This window comes from Eufriesea mexicana, unplaced genomic scaffold (assembly GCF_001483705.2).
Source record: "Eufriesea mexicana isolate 0111107269 unplaced genomic scaffold, ASM148370v2 scaffold2645, whole genome shotgun sequence".
Lineage (NCBI taxonomy): Eukaryota > Metazoa > Arthropoda > Insecta > Hymenoptera > Apidae > Eufriesea > Eufriesea mexicana.
The window spans coordinates 614,831-641,484 of NW_016910703.1; the positions used below are offsets into that span (position 1 = coordinate 614,831).

A 26,654-nucleotide genomic window follows, 5' to 3' on the forward strand; every position below is an offset into this window, starting at 1 on the left:
ACAGGTGGAGCACGTTTTCTTCGTGAACGTACTTATGCATTGAAATTCTTTTCTCGGGATGAAGGCGACCTTCTTGGTGGGACTTCGTTGAGTGTATCAGCAGCTATACGACTGTTTCCACTGGTGAAACAGAAAGAACCGCGAACATGGAGGAGGAAACGGCCCGCGAGCGTATATTTACGTGTATACGACTTTGCGTGCAGATACGTGAAACGGGAAGAGATGGAGAGATAAAACGAGAAAGGAAAAAGGAAGAAACTGGAGGGATATAGTTCGATAAGTATGAGTAGGTGCGCTGCTCCAGCTCGAAAACGAAGTTTACTAGACTCGAGCTTGCCAAACGCTGGTTGAGAGAGGGCAAATACGGTTTTGGGCTTGGTACTGACGGATAAAGGATTTTCCGAGGACATGACGCGAGATTTTTCAAAGATAACATTTCCTTCAGGTTTTCTTCGAATCATCTGCATAAGAATAACGAGGAAAATCACGTAATTAAATGATAAGGTAATTTCTGGAAATACGCCTGTTCTGTTATCAGGCTTCTATAGTGTAATACAATTCGTTTCATTCTGATGTTTGTAGTTTTTGTGCAGTTAAACTTGCTTCTTTGTATATGCTGTGCCATATACATTTCATGAGAAGAAGAATTCTTCTTGCATTTTTAACGAACCAAATATGTTTTGGACCAGACTATAAGGAAGGAATGAAAATATTAGTTGTGTACTCTCCTTTCAAAGATATCTTCTATTTCCCAGAGTCCTAAGCACTCTTGAACCTTTCTTACAATTTTCATTTCTCTTAATTCCAAGCGGTTTTAAATCCTTCTTATAAATATAAATATAAATATTGCATATTAAGTTTGTGACAAATATTAGAACAATATCATTAAGCACATGCTGACTTTTATAATATAATCGGTAGAGAATAGGTCATGGATGTAGGAAAATTAGTACTGAAGTGTAATTCAAGAAATAGCAGTAACAATTAACTAAAATACTGAAATGTAGTTTCCAAGACACGTTCTCTTAAAATAACAAATGCTATTGCCGTATGGAAAATATAGAATTGATACGACCAATTCGTTTAAAACTTTCAACAGTATTTACTTATTATCAGAGTTTTGATTCTAGTCATTCTGTCATATAGTAATAATAACAAAGAGCAGCACAATTTGATTTTTGTGGTATCGTTAGATTGACCTTAATGTAATGCATCCCTTATACTTAAACGTCTCTTAGTTAAGCCAATCGTAGGAAGTTCATAAACATGCGAAAGCTCACGTTTCCACGATTATACGTATTCCTCCGAAATCAAGTTTAAGTAGCACATATGCCCTTAAGTCTACCAGGAAATGCCTCTGAGCCGTTCATCCTTATGCTGTAGGTGAAATATGTATGCTTGTAATTATTCGAAACAGTGAGATCGGTTTAATTTGACATTTAACTCGGTAAGATCCAAATGCGGAAGTCGTTTTCTCTGGCGAGGGCTTGTACCGCGCGACCAGATCCAGGCCAGTACTCGAAGTTTGATTAAATATTTCAGTAGCCAGCAGTACATGGTAGTCAATCGCCTCGCAAAAGTCTCTTTTCGAAAGTGTACAATACCTTAACAACTTGGCAAGTTAGGAGATTGCGATACCGCGCCACGCTCTCTAGCGTGTATGATCATTTCGCCGGCATTGTGCACAAGACTAGCCTCGGGCTACGGAATAAACTCGCTCCAAGATACTTGAGAGGCAAGTGTTTCGTGGTACGCGGCGCAGCGCAACGTGGCAAAGTTTGCACCGGGACCTGGAACCGCAGGTCGTAAGGACAAATCCGTTTTCGAGTTTCGTTGGATTACTAGCGAACAAGGAATTTCCTAGATCACCAATACGATCTCGGGTCAGGGGACGTGGATAGGTCTGCAAGACCTATATGTACGTATAGTCCCAGTATCATATATATGTGTATATATTTCTCATAGGAAGGGTTAGCAACACCACAAATCAATGGTGTCTAAAGTTTAACGTGACCCAAGGCGTGTTACACACTGCAACGTGTAATTAACCTTTAACCTGTGCTCCGACAACGACTTTATAACATCCTGAGTGTACATCCGGCGATACCGACCCACGTACTCCAGTACTATGCCACCGCCGCCGTAGACTAATTACAAGCAACTGGAGATAGAGAAAGAGATCGCGTATAGGGAGCAAGGACATTAAGCAACATCTGCTTCTTACGCCAGTCAAGACCAACAGCTGGATCTGTTTCATGGGCAATGGAGATATAGATAAACATGTCTTACCCATGGCCGGAAAAAGTCTAAACTTGAGACAATTTCGTTGCGATCGCGAGTATTCTTGGTCGTCTACGACCGATCAGAACAATTCCTAGCCAATTTCTGACGATCGCTTGGATCCTCGGCCGTACCATTCCGTCTCGAAACGCGTCGTTTTGCGAGTACCTTCCCTGATCGAATCGTATCGTTTGGTTGGAATGACTCGATCTCACATCTCGCTACCGTTTTAATTTCGCTGGATCTCTGGAGTGCTATTCAAACAGCCACGCTTCACGCGAAATAGGATGAAAAGCTAAATAGCTTACTGGGTGTACGCACGTTCATAGGTGATGGTAAACCGGTTAAATGATAAGGGCATGTTCGCTCAGCTGAACGTGAATTTTTAATCAACTGGATAGTAAGAACGCTAGGGATCTGGCTTGTCACGCAAGGATTCAAAATTGCGGAAGAACTTAAGGGACGTTCGTTTTGAGCAAAAACTGAGGCTTCAGCTTCCAGGCTCCATTGAATGCTTATCTGCGCGACAGTATTTTAGAGATATTCGTTAATACAGGGTAGTCGGTAAGTCATGTTATTAATAAATTTAGGAAGACTTCTTGGCCCGAAATGAGATGAAACTTAAGAATAAGGTAATAGGGTTGTAAGTTTCGTTTCTCGGAAAAATGTATTCAAATATCAGCATAGGATGCGTGCAATATCGTATTGTCATGCCCAATTTATGGCACTGCTAGTTTAAAATATAATACTTAGCGAAACAGTTATTCCCTTTTGTTATTACATTTATGTATTGTCGAGTGCTAATGAAATTGACTTTTAAGAATTGATGTGTGATGATATAATCAGTATGTTATACACGAGTGTTTAGTATAATATTTTCTGTAATTTTAAACTATTTGATTCTTCTATTCTCAATATAACTTACTTTTAATTAACCCTTTTATTTTGTTTCTTTGTGATTTCTTTTTTTATTGTCTGACTTAATTTGTGTGACAATCAATTTATATATAGTTACAATCTAGAACTTTCCAATTTAAAATAAATTTTTCGTATTTTTCTCCAAAAAAAAAAAACAAAAAAACAAAGCAAAAAAGAGAAAAGTAAAATATATTAAGTTTTATACTAAAGTAACTATTTCCATGATAATTTTTTTTATTTGTATTCAACGATAACCGAATGTTTTGCATTGGTACACATTCAAGGAACATTTCAACGTAGAGATTTGTCAACAGAAAGGTTCCAGAATAATAAAAAGTAGTGATCATCCCGTCTCATTTGGATTTAATGCTGACTGCGAAGTGGCAAAGCCGATCGTCTTTCCTTTGACGAAGAAAATCGCGTTAGAAAGAAATCCCTCGATCGTCTCTGAGGGAGCACAGGTCGAATAAAACGAAGAGCGCATTCCTTAAACCGAAAGTTTATCAGAGAATCCGAACAGTGGTCAGGTGGCTTCCATTCTCGCTTTATCCTTCGTTGGCCCAGCTAGAAAGGGGTACAAAATATTCGAGCAATTTGGTGACACTGCCAAGCGTCCGGCCAGCTCTTTTTATCCGTGGTGTTAGCTGGCTTAGTTTTATCGTAGCCGCATTATCCTTCTTTTCCCTTGTTCCATTCCATTCCCTCGCCTATGCCGTTACTTCCATCTCACGATCCTTCTCCTTCTATCTGCACCCTCAATTCGACTAGCCCTTTCTCATACCAACCAGCTAGCCAACCATCCCGCTACATCCAGTTCTTACCTATTCTGGATTAATGCCAGTGGTCTCTCCTGCTGCGAATTTCTCTCCTCCCAGTTTTCAAACGAACGTTGTACTATACCGTGCCAGCAACTATGCTCCACCATTCCTCTCTATCAGCCGTTTGATCTTGAACGATCTTTCTCTCTCATCCTCTCTCCGGTGACCCCACTGTGCTCGTTGGTAACCCCTGTTTTCTAGTTCACTTCGATTGGTCGGTATAACCATGGAGATGCAAACTTCTCGCAGTCGTCGTAGACGAAGAATCACGAAGTGGAGCGTCGCTGGCGGCAACCAATGGTGGCGATGGAAGGGCGCGTGTATATTCGTCGTGCTCGGTTTACCCTTCTAAGTCAAATCCCCAAGCTCAGACCTCGTCGCCTCCGGAAGACCTCGGGGGAACGTTACAGGTTGCCGGAGCACACACTTATCACGATAGCGGATTCAAACGTTCTCTTTGTGCGTACGCGCGAATACGTGTATAGAAATAGTTTACGGGGACAGGTGTAATTGAATTGTTTTTCCCGCTGTTCCATCCTCTTTTACTGATCAAAGGCGTGGTATCCCTGACACACTTGTTTCCCATAGGATACTCGTGAACCGTCTCCGTTTCGATGCTCTCCTTTTTAAATGGAACGGTCCTTGTCGCACAATTGTCTGGTAATTTCTGTCGCTGCCATAGCGTTTTCTTTTTTTGCGACTCATGTTAAAGGAATAAAAGAGGAAGTATTACTGAAAGTTGGGTGGCACTCAAATATACTTGCAAACAAACTGGTTTTCGATCATCCGTTGTGAATACCATTACTTGCATATTAATAAAATGTCTAGAAAAATTGTTGTATTATGTAAAAGTAATTTTGAATGTATTTTTATATTAACGCAGTATTTTTAATCATTTCTAATGCTTAAATATGAGTCACAGGAATGGTATTTTTATCTTATTATTAATGATATATAATTTATTCTATCAACATATACGTTTGCAATAACTACTTTTTGTTTTATATTTAGTTTTATATCGTAAGCAAAATATTGAAATATGATCTCCACTTCAATTATCCGCAGTCTTGTAATTTGAGAATATGTTCGGACTTGAAATTCGAAGATGAACGTGGAAGCAGTTTCCATCAAATTTGATCCGTTATCTATACTACGTGCATGATTCGATATTATAAATTCAGGATAACGCTTTCCGAAACATTATTAATTCAGTTTTAAAAGCAATGTGTAAAATTATTTCAATTGGGAGAATATAATTTGTATTGGTCTACACTACATTGAATGTGTGTATAAATATATATAATGATTGCCTTGTGAGCTGAACGAAGGTGTCTTGAGTATCCAAATTTAAGCCAAAGATTCATTTATAGTCAAAGAGTATATGATGGCTGTATCTAACCTTTTGCATTCTAGCATATGCGTTTTTCGAGAAGTGCGTTATCGAAATTCTTTAAATAAAGATTAATTAGTTTTAGGAACTGCCATATACATACACAAAATTAAGAAAGCAGTAGTACAATATGCCATTACCTACTTCCAAATTACTCGGTATTATATAAAATTCTATATATCAAAAGAATTCGAGAGATTTTAACTTCGACTGGTAGAAGTTATAAATTGTTATTATTAATACCTTTGGTGCACAATTCTCGTGTTCGTAAATAGATTGTAGACTCAGTACAAATGGGTCGATGTTCCCATTCTCTATCGAATCTGCTATTTCTCTAGACGTCGAGTGCAACCACTTTATCTCTTTAACTTGTGCATCGGGTGTATTCTACTAAATTCACATCAGGACTGATTTAAAGAGACAAATCCCTGTAGTATCACTAAATTTGTAGTTCGTGTTTACTTCGACAGACTCGTCTTAATTGGCCCGAGTGATCTTTATCAGATTCTGTAGCTAGTTCAAGTAGAAAGTTGCTTTTGTTGCTCTTAGTTAAAAGGATTCCAATCTACGCAATATGTGAGTTGAGAGAATTTAGGGAAAGTAGGAGTAAACTACCATAAAACTACATTAATCTTGTTTTATAGCCTTCTGTCTTTCAGCACAATTTACTTGATTCAAAAACTAGTAAAACTTAATTCACTTTGAAATTATTTTACTTGCATAAATACTAAATTTCACTAATCTCTTAATCAGTTTTATCGTTTTGCCATGTATTCTTAGTGTATCTAGTGAACAAATAAAATTCTAGCGCACTCGAAGACGTATGTCATCAAACAATAAACTATATATTGTGTCATCTCGTCCTTCCTTCGATTTTAAGGATTTCAATTAATAGAATGGAATATTATTAGAATGTGTGATAAGGCAACTGAATTAGATCTTAACTCACATAAGTATCGCTTAAAGGATATTCTTGTCCAAAGAAAGGGCACTTTGGTTTTCTTTCTACCGAGTAATCTTTTGACAGGGGTACGTGCCACATTGTAAAACACGCTGATCCGTGGAACAAATATTCCTGAGGGAGGACAACGACAACAACGTTCATTCCATAAAAATAAAAAAGTAAAAAAAAAGAAAAAAATTGAAAAAGAGAAGGAAGAAAAATCTGGCTGTCGTGCATACACGTAGTATAGAATCCGTGACTAAATCCCGACGGACCGGCGCGCGTTTATGTCTCGAAAGCTTTTTTTAGTATCCACCGTGTATGGAGGAGCGTGTGCCGACAAGCACTTTATTTCCTTGATTTCCCGCACTTTTCATTCCAACCAAGGGTGGGATAACGGCCGTTACGGCCGACGTGCCGTGTGAATCTCCAGCCTGATTCATTCACCCTCGCGCCCACTCTCGCATTGCGCAGCCTTTTCTAAGGATCGAGTAAATTGTTAAGTGCGCTAGCTGTGGTACCTGAATGTGTTTCTGTGCAAGCGAGAACCGAACAGGCCTCTACATTCCGAATTACGATCTTTAGCAGTAGTGAGCAGAGTGGTTGAAAAAGAATGAACGCGCGAAAAACCCGTTACCGAAAATTCAACCATGGAGTAGAGTAGTGAGTTTAATCCTCACCGGAAAACAGTCTGTGAGACGTCGTAATAAATAATGGCTGGCGAAATCATCCGTTTCGCTGCTCTTTCAATTCGTTGAAACGTTTAGCTCTCGTGATTCGGACTTCATCGAGACGGCTCGCTGAATTGAATGCGGTTGCAAATCATTTGACGTATCGAGTGAAAATGATGAAGTAATATCCGTTGCGTTTCGTTAGCAGCATTCAAAATAATGAGTGGTCGCGTGTTCTTCATTTTAGTTTGAGTTATAATTTAAATTATGGACATTGAATTGTCAATAACATCGAATTAATATCCAGTGCGCATTTTCCTGATAAATTGCTCTCTCTCTCTCTCTCTCTCTCTCTCTCCCCCTCCCTCCCTCCCTAATAATATGCATAAATAAAGTGCACAATAAATATACACAAATCGACAATTGGTTATACCAATTAAGGAAAAATTAAGCAAAACCGTATATGTACCAACGGAGCCAATATCGTAGAAATTATTGTACGGTAATTACCTACGTATAATGGAGGTCCTCTAATAAGTTCCTTGTGCTTTCATCGCCACGTAAATTCTCACTCGTGAAATATTCCTATTATAATTAGTTCCAACTTTTTTCATATATGGGTCAACGACTTATACCAAGGATCATGGAAATTATTCCCACTAGGTTCCCCTTGGAGGGAAAGAAAGAGAAAGAGTCACTTTTTGTGCAAGTGTTGATTCACATACCTATCCATGTGTTTACAAGAACAAGGATTGCGTTAAAATACACGAAACGGTGAAAAATTACTTGATAATACGCATTTACAAAATTTCGCGTGAATTACAATGAGACTTAAAAATTCTTTTTAGGAATTTAATTTCTGATATTTCTTTGTGATTTTTATGTGATTCTTATGTGAAGTTTTCTAATTTTTACTCCGTTGCAGTCCTAAGTTATGCAATGGATGATTTGCATTTTTAGATACATACTTGTGGAAAAGTTGGACTAATCTGATATGACCGCACAAGGAATATAACTTCTGAGTCTTTAAGGAAATTTCATATAAAGTAGGGTTGGTTTATTTGCGTACATTGTGTATAATTATTTTTGTTAAGCTACGTCATTTTAATTTAGAAAAACTATTCACTTCTTCTATTCAGGGAAGGAGAATTGCATAGAATTCTTTAATAGCGCTATGTTAGAAAGAGCGGAGCGCATGTTTGAATTCTGCGTTTAAAAGCTAAATGCGCGTAATTAGGCAACGTATTTCAATTTACTGCGGTCATAATGTTTTAACTACTGCTGTCATTCATTTGTAGTGACATAGCGGAAATGTATTCTTCATGAATTTCATTTTAATGCAAAATCAAAGTTATTTAAAATATTTGAAATAAAATCGTTTTCTTTATTAATAGGTTTATATTAAATTGTATAATATATCAGAATATTAGGATTATTGTAATCATGAGATGTAAGAAAAGAATACTATTATTAACAAAATTTTATGTCCTACGTTTAGGTCTTAATAACGGTAGTTTTATTCAAAATGCGTAATTTCAAAGAATAACTTGTCTATCTATATAATTAAACACCCAACTTTCGTGAGAATCCAGTTTCTCTTCTGTTTTCCACTTTCCTCCAGAGTGTTTTTTAACAACTTTTATCACTCTTGGCGTTTATGTGGAGTATACTCGTTATGAAGAAATGTTAATTTATCATGTCGAAAAAGATATTTCCTTTTGCTAAAACAAGAGAGATATTTGTAATTTTACCACATTTTAGAATAGTAATACCCGATTATCTAATGTAATTGTATTTCTAATTCTGAACATTGTTTTGTTTATGAGTTAATCAAATTTCGAATTCTTTACGTAATATTATGAATCTTCGAATAATCAAAATATAAATTTTCAAGAAACACCTAGACAAATTTTTCACCTTGTTATAAGTTATTTCAATCTTACACTATATATATTTATTCTGTTTTCGACGAGTATGTGCATAATCATTTAAAAACAACTCAGTTCAGACATATAAGCTGTCAGAATTAAGTGAAGCACTTAAAAGGATAAGGAATATTTTCTCTCTTTGCTCGAAACTGCATAATATAGAATCTATTTACCAAATATGATATAATAGGACGATTTATAAAGTCTATTGTAGGTACCGCTTTTGTTAAATACTGAGACTACAATCCTTATATTTGCTAAAATTATTCCTATTATAAAAAGGGATAACCAAAAAGAAAAATCGCGAATCGTGACTAAAGCCTTTGTATATTGTAGTCAATGATTGTAGCTAATGTCGATTGTAGAAAATAATTCTCTTCTCCATGAACTTTCATTTTTTGTTCATGTTTTCAGTCCTAATTTTTATATCCGTCACAATATTTTTTATGCCAGCTATTTGAGATAATCGCAATATAATGTTAAAGATATCAATCATTTAAATATTTGAATATATTTCGGATTAAAATATTTTTTCCTTTTTTAAAAGAAGAATTTCGTGTTGAATGTGCTTCTTCCTGAATTGTAACATGATTGTGAAACCAAACGATCATGTCGGATATTCACATGTCTTCTTTTATTTTGGTGGACCATTAGCAGGATCGAAACGTTGAAATTTAATGCTCGAATCAATTTTGTTTAAAGGATACTTTATTTCCCGATCGAATATGTCATTTGTCTTCTCAGCGTGATTAACTTAAGCGTAAGTGAAAAATGAAAATGGGATACTGTAACCCACGTTGATTCCCCATATTTGAATTTTAGATTCCTCTGCTTGTATGTGCGATAAATATTGAGCCAAATATAGACGAGGAACGCTTATGCTGGTAAATTACTTATCTGAGATATGTCATCGGAGATTGCATTCGTCTCTCCTGAAGTAACACGTTTTCGTATTTCCATCCGCGTGAGCCGAGTATCGAATAAACATTTACGTTCTTTTTCTCGTGGTACGAGAAGTCAACGCTGCGGATGGAAATTTTTATTCAATATTTTAACGTTTGAAATTTTAATTTTCTGTCAACGAAACACGTGTTCGTGTGCTACGTGTATGATTACGTTCCTCTGCAATAATAGTCACATTTATTCCACTCATCATTGTTTTCTGATTAAAATTATTGAATTGAAATTTGCACTTTATATACTTACTGAAATTTGTGGAATAAATGTTTATGGTGATTTATATTAATTTTTTCCATGCTCGTCTTTTTTTCTAATAACCTTCCTAATTTTTATTTTATTCTTCTATATTTATATCATTGTAACATCAGTTGTTTTTGCACAGTTTTTAATAGGGGATATCCCTATAATGATAATTTAGAAAATTACTTTTCGTACACAAATCATCCTTTCAAGTTAATTTTCCAATTTTTATGCGTATAAATCTTGTCGCTAATTCAATTTCTATTCATATTTACTATTATAGGTTCATATGTAGATATGACATTATGAAATTCATCTATCCTTACAAATGTGCAATCATAATTAATCTGAATATATTAAAGCCGCATAAATTACATATAGAACAGAATTGCGAATTTAACTGGAATTAATGTTGATTATTCATACGACTTCTTAAAGTCGAATGGCACGGTAAACAATAAATATTGAATTAATTTTTCCATAAAAGCAAGTTTTCAGTATTTTTAATGCCAATTTATAAGTTACATTCGCTGTTGAAAGAAATATTACGTGCATTTATTATTGTATATTAAATATTGAAATAATTGTATCAATTAATTTTAAAAAAATATCACTAATTTCGAACGCTCCACTTTACACCGTACTCTGTAGTGTCATTACATTAGGAATCATTATCTCATCACTCAGTACTTCTGATTTCTTCGTTCAATCGACTATCCAGTGCTCAGCATCCACGCAATATTCCTTCGTCACCGAGAATTCCCCTGTTTTTAACATAAACATGCCCAGGCAAACGGACGTGTGTACACCTTTCACGGCTCTTTTTTTCGGCGGCGCTTGCGCAGGAACGGGTGGAGCGTTAGCCGCAGAGCATGGTAGCGCGCTCATTCGTACAGATAAATTTCCAGCGTGGCCAGGGATACACACGAGGACGGCTTCGTTTTGCGGAGCGTAATTGCCGCAACCGAAATCGATGAATATTTCAGCGTATACTGTAGCGTGCTTGCACCTCCACGCCTGATAGTATTCGCCCCACACGTGCAGTCCCCTATAATCCCGTGACGCCCCCCCACCATTCTTATCATCCCCACTCCTGGCCGCTTCAGCGTCCTTTATTAGTCCCTACCACGGGGCGTCGCTACCCCGCTGTTGGACAACGAATATGTTTATTCATGCAGTTATTTATTAGTTCAGGCAATTAGCATTAATTAGCGCAATCTGACACTGGGTACCATCCCTCTGCCTCGATTCTCGGCACACCGCGACGGATATAATAGCGTTGCGTGGTCGCGATGTTTTAGAGGAGGGCAACGACGACAGGGCTCGTTGCGTTGTCGCGTCGCGGCTTGTGCATTTTGCCTTTCGCTATATATACCCCACCTTGGACACTCACGTTGCGTCTGCCCCCGTTTTTTGTGCAATTAGGCGGTAAGTGTTTTGTGGATTACCCTGCATCGTTTTAGTTGTACAATGGATATGTACAAGAGTATAATTGCTGTTATGTTTGGGTTAGATAATATTTGGAATTATGTTTTCAGTGACAATTGGGGCAGTGTGTGATGCACGCAACGAAATTGTACTTAGTATTTTTGAGTTTGTCGTGAGGTATGTCTGTTTCGTGATGAAACTATAGATATGTAGCCTTAAATAAATTACTATTCTCCAATGGTGGTACTTACGGAATAACGAAATTCTTGTTCTGTTGTGAATATTTAAGGTTACCATGAATTCAGGTTTCTATGTGTTATTAGCTTCTATAATAAACATGATATAGCTTATGCTAGAGCGTGTTATTTTGAAGTAGTCTTTGAGCAGGTAGTTACCGTTCAACGTAAATAATATAAAAACTTCATGTTGCGTCCCAATACATGATGACCCTAGAGGCCAGAATTTGCAAGTCCACCAGGCTGCGATAGTACAGGTTGCTTCATAAATCAGATGTTTGAAGCCAACCAAAACCATCATTCTCTTCAATGGAACTCCTTACAGGCTAATAATTTATTGAATATATACCAATATATCACTGGCTTAATAGTTGAGCAATTTCATTTTGTTTCGCTTCCAAGAATCTAATCAACCGCATTGTCACTAACAAAATGATTGCTTGCATATATTCATTAGCTGATCAGGAATCAGATTTCTAATAGCATCTTTTATATTGTAGAAACTTATCTCATTTTAACATATATGTACGCTCAAATGTAGGACAAAAATTAAACAGCACAAAATTTTAGAGGAACTTTATGATTATTTTTATAAGAGAGATATTTAATGTTTTAACTCTAGGAATAGAATTCATATAAAGTTAAATTTGCATAAGCACGCGCATAAATTTTAACGGAATTTTGTTGCTATAGCGAGTTTATTGAGTTAATTTATAATCCATCATTAAAAACATCCAAAATTGTATCGTCGTAATAAGAAATACTTCACGATATTCATTTAAGTGCAATATGTCGGTACTAATTGCAATTTTTATCTTCCAATGTTAAGTTCAAATTTTATAAATTCATTACTTATAATTTTGCTTTTAGACGTAGTTTTTATTCTTAGTTTTTCTTTCCTTTGTTATACATCGTGAATAATATATTTCCATTTTTCCGAAATAAAATTCTATTCAATGATAGATAATGGATTGGCACATGGGAAGATATTCCAATCATTAATGGTTGTTTCATGTTTGAACTATTTTATGTTCGTGTATGTTTCAGTTATTTTTGAGTCGATTTTTCATTGGTACCTTTGTTTAAGGAACGAAAGATGATTCATTAGTAAGCACTATTATTTTGCTAATGTGGAATTTAAAGTCTGTAGATCGTTATGAAGTAGTTACTGTTTACGTTCTGCACCGTGGTTCGTTACATTTATTTGTTAGTAATTGAATATTTAATTACAAATAATAAATATAGAAAAATGATTATGCGGAGGGAGGTATAGTATTCCAGAAGAATGAAAAACTTTCAGAAAAATATTTGTCAAGAAATCTGCTTGAATTTTCAGTAAATTGTAATAAGTATATAACGCAAATACGATGATTAAATGGCGCAATGCGATCGAGGTTAATCAGTTGAAATGTATTCTAGCCAGTTCTGAAATACAGGGAATTCTGTTAGAGATTGTTGATGAAGTTCAAGTCAGTTGAATTTGTGAAAGTTGTTAAAACTGATTGTGGTTTGTCAGTTAAATCTTAACTGGTATTGCAGTATGTCTTACTAAATATATGAGAATTAAGCTTCCTTCTATTAGAGATTTCCTTCAATTGGATTTTAACTACTGTATCTAACCAATATGTTTACTTACAAAATTCAATTACTATCATATTTATAACAATCCTTCTTAACTTCGAGTGAAAATAATATTATCATGCTGCGTAAAAACTTGCAAGGCATCGTATTTTATTTATATATCTCTTTAAATGCAAGATAACTCTAGTACAGAAATCTGAAAATTCATAATTTTTTATGAAACAATTTACAGAATTCTTTCGACAATGAAAATAATTGTGCCGTATTTACACATTTTATTATATTTACGCAAATAGAATTTTCTAGAGGTTGTTAGTCAATAAGTAACATATCATTTAAAATAACTTTTAAGCAGTTAACTTTATGAAAAATAGGTCAAATGTATTTTCAACAATTTTTTACGTAGTATATGATAATGCAAGCGAATAAATTTTGTGCTAAATTGTTCGAAGTTATTTGGAAGTTACTCTTTTTAGAATATTATATTTGTGTTTCAAATTGCTTCTTAGAAGTAATCTTATGTAATCTTCCGAACCAGAAGATGGAAGTTTTCATTGCAATTATAAATGATGATCTCTTTTCTCCTTTTATGTATTTTGTTTATAGGACGTGTTAAAAATTTCTTCCTGCAGCTATTAAATATTGCTGTAGTTTTTTCTGAAATAATATTTTCACAGCACCAACAGTCATTTATTTTAGTACAGCTGCACATGCATCCTGAATTCGTATGTTCAAGCAGTGAATCACATTCGTCTCACGACGTGTTTATTACCAGTGATATTTATTTCTTACTATTTGTGAGTAGCAGCTCCATTATCACGAAAGCGCGGGCCGATCGTAAGCACAATAATGCACACTGTGGAATTAGTTCTGCCACCATTGTTGTTGAAATGTCTCGTTCAAGAAACGAAGAAAGCAGTCTCGAGTCGAGTCCTAGAAGTCACATCAAACAAATTAGGTAGCTAGGTCGCGAGCCAATCTCCGATTATCGTCGACGGGTAGATTTGAAGAAATCTCCTTGACTCACGGCAAACGAGTCCTTTAATGGGTTATCAAGAAGGCGGTTACTTGCAAAGTTCATCCGTCGAAGGGATCGGGTCGGGTCAACGATCGCTCGGCGAGGAACTCGCGTTACGATTGAAATTTTCTCCGCGGGAAGAAGGCCTGCGCGGCCCAAATAATAGGCGTATCGATCACCACCGGTCGATATGTAATTTACGAACGATTAAATGTGAATCCCCGCGTCGATCGAGCGGCGCCGATTAACTTGAAATTTAAGAACGCTCCCTTGAACCACGACCGTGATAGCCCCTGTAGTCTATCACTACCTTCATTTTTAATCACTAGCCGTCGATGGAAAATGAATTAGGCTGTCGTTGAGTTTAGTTTTCGTAGAGGAAGTGTTAGAAATTATCAGAACGCTGTGAATGTTTAGATTCCCAAGTTCATATGTAATTTTCTATGAAGGTATCTTAGGAAAGTGATTTAAGGATTTGAAAACTACAGAGTTGTAGAATTCAGGGGACTGACATTCAGAATGTTTGCGAATATCATATTTTGTACTATTTATTGTTATTTAGTGAAGTAGGTATATCTTTTTTACTTTGAATAATTGATTAACATGTCTAGACATAGTACTTCTTTGCTGGCTATTAATATGTTAACCGGGGTCAACTATTTTTTGTTTTATGTTAGCTATTATATTTATTTCGCTGTTATTAGTAGAAGCTATTAGATTCGATTTATCTGATCTTTTATTTCCATGTTCTTTTAGACTGTTGGTACTACAATTGTTTGTATCAGTTACGTCAAGCTGAGCAGAAAGATGCGGATTTAGATAGCGTTTGCAATGTGACGGAATTGATAGTGTGAAAATGGAAAGATATTTCTTCAGATATGGAAACGGTAATTTGTTTCACGTAACTACGTGACATGAAAGTGATATCCGAATCTTGATCATCCACGATAGTCGATATCGTGGCAACAAGGAATTATTTAGTAGAACTATTTAGTAGAAAAACGGGCTTTCACTTATAAAACAATATCCCCTTTAGAAACTATAACTTTCTATGTAAATGTATGCGGAATATACTCCGTGAACATGAAATTGTAAATCAATTTTATATTCCGCAATTTGTGTGAGGTATACAGTGTTCTAATATTCCCCTTGGGAGCGGGATCTATGTTACTTATAGAGCATAGTAAAGTATAGGGGAAGAAAGTCTTATCCTATGTTTATATTGTAGCAAAATGTAAAGGAACATTTGTTCTGTGTCTCATATGAGGTTCATAATACGAAATGATCTGTTCTACACATACTGTTACATTATATCGTGCATTATTGTCTAGAGTTTATAGAAAATGGCACAAATCGTTAAGATAAATAATTTCGACCTATCGATTACACGTGTAAATCAATTGCTACCTCATCGTTGATGAAATACATTATTAGGGAAGACAACAGTTTTATGTGTCGAGTATTAATATTAGCTGACCCATATCTAAATCAACCTTCCTTATTTGTTGTACTATCCGTATTGTTTATTATCTATTCCGTGATCTTCCCTAATGGCTTCCTGGCATTTGATTTTAACTCTTGAAATAAGTAGTCGTAGTCTAGTGAGATATACGTGAATATTTTACAATTCATGGAAAAATCTAATTTATAAATCTTGTACGAGAAATGGCACAGTGCTTGGAATATACTAATTAAAAACGAATTTAAATTTAATCTAAAAATGTGCGAATTTATTAAATAAGAATTCATTAAATAAGGATTTCATCAATTTCGAATTGTTATATAGGTTTCAGAATAATGACAGTGAATGATGAAAGTATTGAAGTATCATTTCGTTGTTAGTGGAAAGAATTTCACGCCTATTGTGTATATTGTGTACTAAAACAGAGTACTATTATAATATAACTTCAGAAGGCTTTGTTTAAGAAGAAAATATCAATTAGAATTCTATATTCCTTTATTTCAATTATGGCCACAATTAATTATACAAATATTGTATTGGTTATTATGTTTGAAATAGTTCGAAGTTACATTTTTAATTAACCTCTTCTATAATTCAAGCTCTATTGATTTAACCCACGAACACATAAAATTTTATTTTTTGTTCATATATAACATTAACTAATCGATATGCAATTAGATAACTTCAATGAGGATTTCTAATTTAATTTCAGTTTCTAGTGACTTCCAATTAAACACACGTGACTATAAATATTAATATTAAACAATTAGTGTGATTTTCATTTTTCAATTCTTTTGCTGAAAAATGTAATGCCTTGTTGAATTTACACAAGGCGAATTGAAAATAACTTATCCATATCGTCAAATTTAAATTTCATGTATCGTAATATTCTGTTTTGACATTTTCCTATTTGATTCACAAACAATAGCAGATATTCAATGAAAGAAATACCTACGATGTAATATGTGATCAAAGTAGCATTCTATACCCTATCGGTTATCATGTCGTAACCTTATATTCTCGTTTGACTATCTTCCTACAACAAGCTGCAATTTTTCGCCGATTCAATGCTACCGATCTACCCTATAATATCCACACTGCTCGGTCTATAAAATTACCATGCACGATAGGAAGGCCTATCATTTATATTATTCGTAGCCTGTCATCCGTCAGCTTTTCACCTTTTTCCGACCATTAATTTGGTCGCATCATTATTGAATGTTCCTTCACGCAACTGAAGGCACATATCTCACGCGACTATAGGTTTCGCATGGCAAATAAAGCGAATAAAGCAAATAAAGCATCGTGTCCCACCGAGACTTTGAGTCATGCATGGGAACGCAGGCAGAAAGGTAATTTCTCGAACAGTATCCCCTGAACAGTTTCAAAGGTACGCAGGGACATTCGCTGAGTTTTATTACCTCTGTTTTTGTCAAGTCCCGTAGGGGACACGGGGTGTCGTTTCTTTCTCTTAGCAGTGATATTTCACCATGGTCAGAGGAGACGTTCGCCTCTTAAACGCCTGAACCCGTTGCCCGGATTCGGTCGACGAAGAAGGGAATAGCCGAGTAGTTACCCGCACTGCAGAGTTGCCATTTTCCGCTCTCACCTCCATTCCCCGCCAACGCTTTACTCCCCTAATCCCAGGACCATAAATTAGGCTGGACGGAAGTTCGATACGTTGGTAGCATTTGTCCATGGTATCGAAATGAATAGGATAAATAAGGAGGTATAATAATGAGCACCTTGCATTTCTAGCTCTTGATCATCCTGACACACATTTACCTGTCATACTAAGGGTATTCACGGGATTGCTTCCTATTAGGCGGACCCGAATAAGTTCAAGGCAATGTTCGAAAACTTCACGCAAAGTAGTAATGCCAGGAACGGGATTTTACAAACGAATTCATAATTCGAAAGTTGGAGAGAAGTGTTGGAATAGACTCATCAAGACGTGCAGGTAGACTGGCCTTCAGGCCAGTTTCATTTCTTTCCTATTTCTCGACTTTTGTATTTACTAGGTAAACTCTTAGCGTTTGGTGTGTAGTCTGTTTCACAAGTCAGATATATTAAAATATGTCTGTGATATGGAATAGTAAATGTCGAACGTGTGATTTATTGTCAAAGCGTTCGAGCTATTGCCAGAGAGTTATCTTTGGCACGCACCTCGCTCCACTTTCAAACGATCGCGTCATTATACGATATCGATTCTTTTCCGAAGTGACTTTTTTTTATTTATCACAATGTAAGTGCAAATTAAAAGACCCTTTACTTGATGAAAACACGAAATTTACGATGCGTCTCGCTTATACAATCAGTAGCATGTTCTTGAGTATGTGAACTGTGCTGCAGAAAAAGTATTTCGTCTTTGTGTTTTAAAAGTTAAACAGTTTCGTGCAGCATTTCTTAAAATTAATCGTATAACTTAATATTTTGTTATCAACCAACAATGCTTGGTTTTTTAATGGGCTTGAATTAATTTTAAGAATTTTCGACAGTTACATAGCATGATTTATTAAAATATGTACTTTTTTACATAGTGTTATAACTTTAAAAAAACAGAAATAATATTTTTGTGATATTATAAATGGAATTGTAACTTTTTTATTTGTATTTTGGTCTAATCAAAAAATTAACGATATTTGCTAATATAGTAATATAATATAGTACAGCAATGAAAGTGAAGAAAATAATTATTGAATATGATAATGTACATATTAATTAATGAAATAATTATTTTCAAATGTGTCTTTATTATGATTGTATTATATTTTTAGAGAATATTGCTACTGTGGTCTCTCGAGGTGCTCTTATATGTGTATTGTAATTTAGTAGATAAATCAATGATTAGTAATACGAACATATACGATATAACGTGCATTCAATGTGATAGTGATTTAATGATATACTCATTATAATTAGTTTTGCTAATGCGCTATACGTCGAATCCGATTAACGCTTATGTTTTGTAACCGGCGAAAGGTGGGCTGTATCACATAAATTGAAATGTGGCAAAGAAATATTGATATATCCAGCAGTTGTGCGCTTTGATCTGCGAGATAATGTGAAATGAAATTGCTAAAATGCTGTTTTGATACACGCAAGTCGTACTGGTCCATTGAATTAGAGAATTTTAATCGACGAGCTGAATTGCAATACAAACATAATTGATGCGAAGTTCATTAGAAAACGTTCGTGATAAAATGGAATTACTATAACGAAACCTTTGTCCCGTAATTATTCGTACTCTTTTTCTCCATTGAACGGATATAATTCCTTTCGTTATTAGTTTTCTATTGTTTAGCTAATTTCTTATAGATTAACGAATTCGTTATTCGTATTTACGGTGACTATTTCGAAAATTATATTACTCTAAATTGTGTTTAGAAAAATAAAATGGCTCATAATTGTTAATCTTTATCAACCATGTTTGGTGATAATCGACCGTGATTGTCGACATTCACACTCATGAGTGTGAACACTAATAAGTTTCGAATATATTTTTGATAAATATGAAGCCTGTACTATTTTACCACATGAGCTATTAAATATATTTGTATAATTCACAGACAAAGTTGTTAATACAAAATATATATGCATATGTGATTCTAATCTAATGTAACATTAAATCTAGTCATACGTTGCATAATTTGATAGTAAGTGCTACTATTAATTAAACAATTATTCAGTTGATATGACTGTACATATTAGATTTATCAGTTTCTGTACTTGATTCTTTTACTTCCTTAATGAATTCTTTGCAAGAAGGATAATCAAAAGTAATATATTATTCATCTTATCGTAGTCTATCTGAAATTCTAAAACTGGTCTATATTAAATGTCTATATCTATCAGAATTTCAAAAGTTACTTCAGTAGGGTTGATGTAAGCTTTTGACAAAATATTGTTGTACACGTCATAGTCATCAAATCCCTTATTAAGTCTTCTAATTCTTCGATTGGACTAATTGTAGGCATAAAGTAGATTGTATACGAGCATGACGAATCACTTTTTTGTATTATTTAATCTATGGTAGCGAATATCAAGGGAAGCGAACGCGGACGATAATTTTTCCACCTGTCCTTAAAAATTCGTCAGGAAGGCGGTGTCATAAATCTCTGGCCGGTACACATTGTTGAGTCCGTATTATGTGGTCGTCACGAGAGCAGCGAGTTATTTCAACCTGACGGATCAATCAATATCCTGCCAGCAAGAGATCGTTCGCCTGATTTTAGGGGTTGAATGTCGCCTTGTGGCGTGTTGTATATTAATGATCAGTCTGTGCGGCGCGCACCGCGTGTACAATGGAATCCCGCGAACAATACCGTGCATCGATTCGGATGACTCAATCGTGGCACCCTAATTTCCCAACAAAGTGAAACTAATGTGAATTGCAAAGCAAACACATATAAGCTCCGTATTTTTCATTGCAACGATATTGTGAACATTAAAGAGCGACTGAATTGAAAGAACGATGTATTAATCCACTCGACACTTCATTCGAACTGGTTCATAGCCATTACACGAAATTTGTTTCTGTTTTCATACTTTTATTAAGTGAAGTTGAAACATAAAGGACTGTGTCTTATGTTTAGATATTAGGAAGAACCGAATGGGGTTGATCATGACTGGGTAAACAAAATAGTTTGATTGAAACGTTTAATACTGTTGGAAATATAATTGATAATGAGTTATAAATTTTTGTGAGGATCAAAAATATAATAGATATTTTGTATTCTATGTAAGATAAATAGTTAGAAGTCGTTATCAGATATTATACATAACAGTGGATGGCGATAGCATTTTTGATACACATTATGGTTTGTTGTTGCAGTGAAGTTGTACGAAGACTTTAAAATTTAAATCCCTCCTAAGTATAGTTTCGTTGTGCCTATACCGGTTTCATTCCAATTTTTAGTTATTCCTAAATTATACTGTGTACACACTAACTGGCACCCTTATCGTGAGCTGCAACACCGTGTTTAGTATTTTATCGTGTATGATGTGTATTCCGTTTAAAGCAATCTATGATTCAGTTTCCATGCTAAAATGAGATTGCGAGCCCTATTCATAAAGCTACGTATTAAAAACCACGAGAAAAAAGAAATGTTTTCTTGGGATTAATTTTATTGACTTGTTTTTAATTTATAAATGAATGTACGATGTATAAATGCATTTTACGAATATCGTGTGCAATCGAATTTAACGACAATTTACAAACGGTCCATATTCACTCACGAAAAAATATAATTGATGTTTATAAAATAATATAAAAGATAAAATCGAGATTGCAATTTTGAAAGTCTTAATTTTCTAAATATATGGAATATTTATAGCGAGATATCATAATGAATATAACATTCCTGAATGATTTTTTCTTTTTAATGGAAACTGAGTCATGCGTAATAACGTCACTTTGAGAACAGTTTTTTTAATTTTAATTTAGAACAAAATTTTTCTGCAAATTGGAATATCAAATTGTAAATAAAAAGGTCCATTTAAAGTAAATATATTTTGAATGAACTTATATAACATTTGACGATGAAATTTTTAATTTTGTTTCGTATAATTTTCTCTATGAAGCATGTAACAATAAATTCACAGACTTATATCTCGTATTATTGTTTCAGTTCTACTATGAAGCCCAGTTAAAAGCTATTGCAGTACATACTATCTACGACAATCTTTACACCTGACTGTTTCTCACTGGTGTGGGCTTCATTCTAACGACTTTCTTCGATATTTATGGCTGAAACGATGATATTCTTAGCATGAGCTAAATGGGCGTTATTGGTATTAAGATAGCAGTTCATTTTGTTTCTTCAGAATCAAAAGGTATCGTGTCCAATGTATTACTTTGGTTAGGCATCCCATTATCAGCATATCAGTGCGACGAGCAAAAACGATTTTATGCTATTTTAATGTATTTTAGATTATATGATCGTTATAGAAACATTTCTTCCTTTATGACAGTAAAAAGATGATGCTTCTTCTTTCAGTATTGAAATTTTTTGTTATTCTGAATGGTTTAAGTGAAGCATGCTATGAATAATATGATATTGAATAATTTATAAATAAGTTATAATTTTTCTCAGAGAATTTCCCTTTTCTCTTTTTTTACTTTTATGAGCCAAGTAATTGTAAATTAAGACTTTTTTTTATTTTATTTATTCTGAAATATGAAGGTGACTAATGATTATTTTAACTAATTATCTATTACAAAAGTTCTGTTTTTGAGACATACAGAAAACTAATTTTGAAGATTTCAAACTGAAATATTTCCATATCGTTTGAAAATAATTGTGCTTATACAGGAGTATGATCTAGGGTTATAATATGAACTTCTCCTTTAGAATTAAGCAGATAGTACGGTGTGTTAGTAATTGGTATCAGTCTTACTATTAATGCCATCGAACAGAAATGATACTACTGCTTTGATTTTCAGCTGCAATATGAAAATAATTGTTTTTTCTTGTTTAGAAGCTTTCAGAATAAGTTTCATTCATTTTTTCCCTCGTATTAATTGACAAATGTGATACTTTGTTTCTAGTGGTGTAATTATAATATTAAGCTTTCAATTGTCCATTCATTTCTGAGATATATTAATACTATAACTGCTAATGATGGATTTAGAAATTTTTGCTTTTCATTTATTGCAAGCATGGAATTATTTTTAGAGAAATTAGTATTATCCATTGCTTAAATAGATATGTAATTATAGATATCTATTTAGTTCACTACACGATTTTCATTATTATTACTATAATTATGTTATATTTATACTATACATTATAGTTTAGTAATTCCAGTGTTAACATTCAATCTTCTTGAATCAGTTTTTGTCATAGTTTCGCAAAAGTAGTATATTTTCGAAATGTTACTACTAAAACATTACTCCTACATTATTTCAGATCTGTGAAGTACCATTTTCACCTTTCACCCGTGTGACTTTTATATTCTTAATACGTCTTTCCCACGAAAATGAAAGTCTGTATCATATTTCCATCTTCTCCCCTACTAATTATGCACAAATAACATGAAATTACTTGAATGAGGCTGTAGCGTCACTATGAATTGTAATACTGTAAGGAAGTGTTCTGTATTATCAATTTGAAGATAAACATTTTTATATCGCGGTCCTGGTACATCGGATAATATTTTTGTACAAATGGATAAAAATATCTGTTCGAACATGTCTTATCAACCTGTACGCGAGTGTATTACCAAGCTACAAATAAATCGAATCAAACGTTAGGAGGCTCTGCTCCAGAACCAACCCAATGTAGTAGGCTCGCGCGTGAACAGGCCGAAGAGATCCCCTAACTGAAGTGTATCCCCCTATCTGTCTATCTATACATCCCTGGGCTTCCCTACATAGCTTTACGGCAGATTCAGAAGTTTTACCCGCATTTAAAAAGCGCGTTGTGCGGCTTTCCAACGGATTTTCCGCATCTTGAACTGTTATAAGAAAATTTGCAGTAAAAATCGATTATGGTGAAATGTGAATTTTGCTCTTGCAACTCCGAAGAAGGTATTAGAGTAGTCGGTTTTCTTGAGTCAGAAAGAAGGAACACGATGGTCGGTACGTGGTAGACTCTACACGATAGTTTATTACCAATGAAGAAGACATACGTTCGAGGAAGTGTTCCAAATTTATGATAACGGTTTGAGGCAGTATGGGGTAATTTGCTAGTAAGAATTTTCCAGGATGAAAGCTAATGCAATCCCACTTCGCTCCATATTAGTTTATACACCAGGTACAGCCACCAAATTGTTTCAATCCTAGCGAAATAGAATTTTCTTATACAACAATGAAGAAAGTTCTCGCAAAGTTAATAAAGAGAAATTCAAGTGTCGAAAGAATGAGGGGGGGGGGCAGATAGACAGAGAGAGTTATATATTATTAACGTAATTAAAATTTATTAAAATGTTACGTCTCTTTATATCATTTAATTTGATTTATTAGGCTAGTTCGAAAATTCTATTTTAACGTTGTCATGGAAATTATAGTCGGTTTATAAAAATTTGGAGGCCTAGAACGTTACATGTTAATTTTTTATGAAACATATTAAAAATGTATGTACTTATTGTTGATTTGCTTGAGAAATTTATTGTCATTATTTGTTAATATCATTTGTAGTGAAAATGTGAAACAGAAGATATAAGCAATGTGTTGAAAAAATATTTGGAATAAGTAACAAAGAAGTTAATGCATATATGAAATTGAAACTGATAAAATTTACTATGATATTGATTACTTTGAAATATATCTTCAAAATCAATGCATGCCGTATTCGTATATATTAAATACTTAATATTAAATATATTAAAAACTTAGGTTTTGTTGGAAACTCATGCCTGGAATTGTAGATATAAAGGGGTGAAATCTTTTGAAATATAAATTACACGAAAAGCATCCATTGCATATCACAAAAATAAAACTTGTGGCGTGAAGTACAAAAGTGTTCATAATTAAGAATCGAGAAAAAATGATCGAGCATAATGAATACACTACATTACATATGAATGATTTCAGTGTTTTAATAAGTGTCTACCACCTAATTTGGAATTTATGTCAGTAATAAAAAAGGAAATTCTCCAAAAAGTCGAGTTAAGAAAAAAATTCTGTTTTCTTCTTATTTTTATCCACCATGAATTTTTGGAACTGTCAAAGAATTCCCGAAATCGGTGAAAATTGCTCAAACTGTAGTTTCAACGTGAAATATATCGCTGTCGTGGACATTAAAAGTTGAGCAAGAACTTAGAATAGAACAGCGCCGTGAAACTGTTTCGAAGATACATTCAGTAGCATTTGTTGGCTCCAAATTAAATGAGCGTCGTTTACGATGCCAGCGATTTTTTGGCAGCCGACGCGAACAGATTTCCGGTCTGCGGGGAAGTTGCTCGAATAAAGTAGAAAGCCAGGAAGGAAAAAAAGGACGATGAAAAAGGTGGAAGCTTCGCAGGCAGTTGCCACCCCTTCCATTTCTTATTGTCAGTGAGTAAGGGTAGGGGCCGAGCTTCTGGGTAGCGGACAAAAGTTTCCTTGCCTGCTCGAAGGATTCTCGCCTTTCCGAAAATTCGACGGTTTTATGGGGGCGGATAAATAATGCAGCGTGATATCGAGGGATAATCTCACGTCGACGAGAGAAATCGAGCCAGCCCTCTAGACACCATAGTAAGATATCCAGCGTAACAATCCGCGTGTCTCGGCTAGCTGCGAACTTTGTCGAGGATTCCATGGTAGATAATAGCAAATGCGAACTAAGTTGTTCCTAACGAGGAGATGATATTTCCCGGATCATTTACACGTAATAACTCTTTAATAAATTAAACGAAACGAACGTTTCCTAACACTGTTTACTCTCCACCGTTTAGTGAAAATCATTTTAAATGCAATGAATCCTAAGGGAAAAGTTTCAGATTTTAGAGACTCCTCGTATTTCTCATAAAGAGGAGTAAAGATTGATTAATCGATATGGGTCTAAAAACCAATCACATTGATATAATGTCTACTTTTATGTTTATTAATGTAAATTAATCTTTTATTATTATTGAATATTAAATATTGATAGTTCCGATATTTTTCTGGGACTACATGCTATCTCTTAGAGACTTTATTCTTCTTGATAACGATAATATAGATTATACTATATAGGAATACGGAAAGAGTATTTGAAAATGTTAAATTATAGTCCAACATCGAATTGTAGGAATGATTCAATATTCCTTAGAAATATATAAACTTTTACATTTCTCATTGGTGAAATTCATTTCGATATTTATGTTGATTAACTTCCTTAATATAAACATCTGAAACATTAGATTCTTCTCGGTACCCGCCTATATATATATCCCTTTCATCGAGTTATTTTCATCCAGAGATTAAACGGAATACGGCCAAACGAAATTGGAGAATTTATTTCAAAGCAAATGTTGGGAGATGTTTTCGGGCAAATTGAAAAGCTCGCATATTTATTACGTCTCACTGACCAACCGGTTGAGGTACATATAAAAACAAGCGCGTAAAGCAGGAAACAAATTATCCTAATTTACCGCATGGAAATAGCTGTGCTATCAAACGTCTCTCTGTCGGTCCACATTAAATATGTGTTCAAACGTGTTGCCATTACACGTGTCGTTGGTGAAAAAGCACACGGGCAAGTGAGCGACACAGATATATTTTGCGTCCTTGCAAGCTTGTATCTGCTTGGTCCTCGTAATGTTATGTCACGTCGTGTTATGAAACTCTCGTAGGAATGAACCAATCACAAACCGTCTCTGTACTTCGCATTTCGGACCACTGGCTATGTCTAACAGTTTTTCTTAATATGCACGGTTTGAATTATCCACGACGGCATTGACAAAATTTCAACGATGACATATATTATAGCATGCACATTTGCAAAAAAAATTAAGAACACGGTCGTGATGTACTCATTCTATGATCACTGATGATTTTTAAATCTTTGTCAAAATTGATGAAAAGTAATAAAATTCCACCATTGTTGTGAAGAAACTAAGCGAACGCGAACTGTAACGAAAATAAGCGGTCTAATATATTTAGTCCTGAGCACATCAACGACCACATTCCTGTAGTTATCTCTGCATGCTGAACGATCACGCGTGACACTCGGTAACCCTTGAACACACCCAAGGGTTGGTAACTCGGGCACGTGTCTAATGACGCTTGTCGAGCTTCATCACTGACCTTCCACGAAGGCTGGACAGACTGCGAGGAACTGCGCGATGATGTAAATCGCTGACACGAGAATGCGGTT

At 34.7% G+C, this 26,654-nt stretch overlaps 1 protein-coding gene across 3 annotated transcripts in view; it reads right to left on the reverse strand.

Annotated features, from left to right (window-relative positions):
- LOC108550245 (neurotrimin) overlaps positions 1-26,654 on the reverse strand; it is a 247,502-nt gene that overhangs the window by 86,647 nt on the left and 134,201 nt on the right. For 2 of the 3 annotated variants that reach the window (XM_017903944.1, XM_017903942.1), the window contains exon 2: positions 26,585-26,654. This exon is cut by the window's right edge and continues 1 nt beyond it. The exons of the other annotated variant lie outside the window; for it this stretch is intronic. In XM_017903944.1, the coding sequence (XP_017759433.1) occupies positions 26,585-26,654 (70 nt within the window). The remainder of the gene's footprint in view (positions 1-26,584) is intronic. 3 annotated transcript variants of the gene reach the window in all.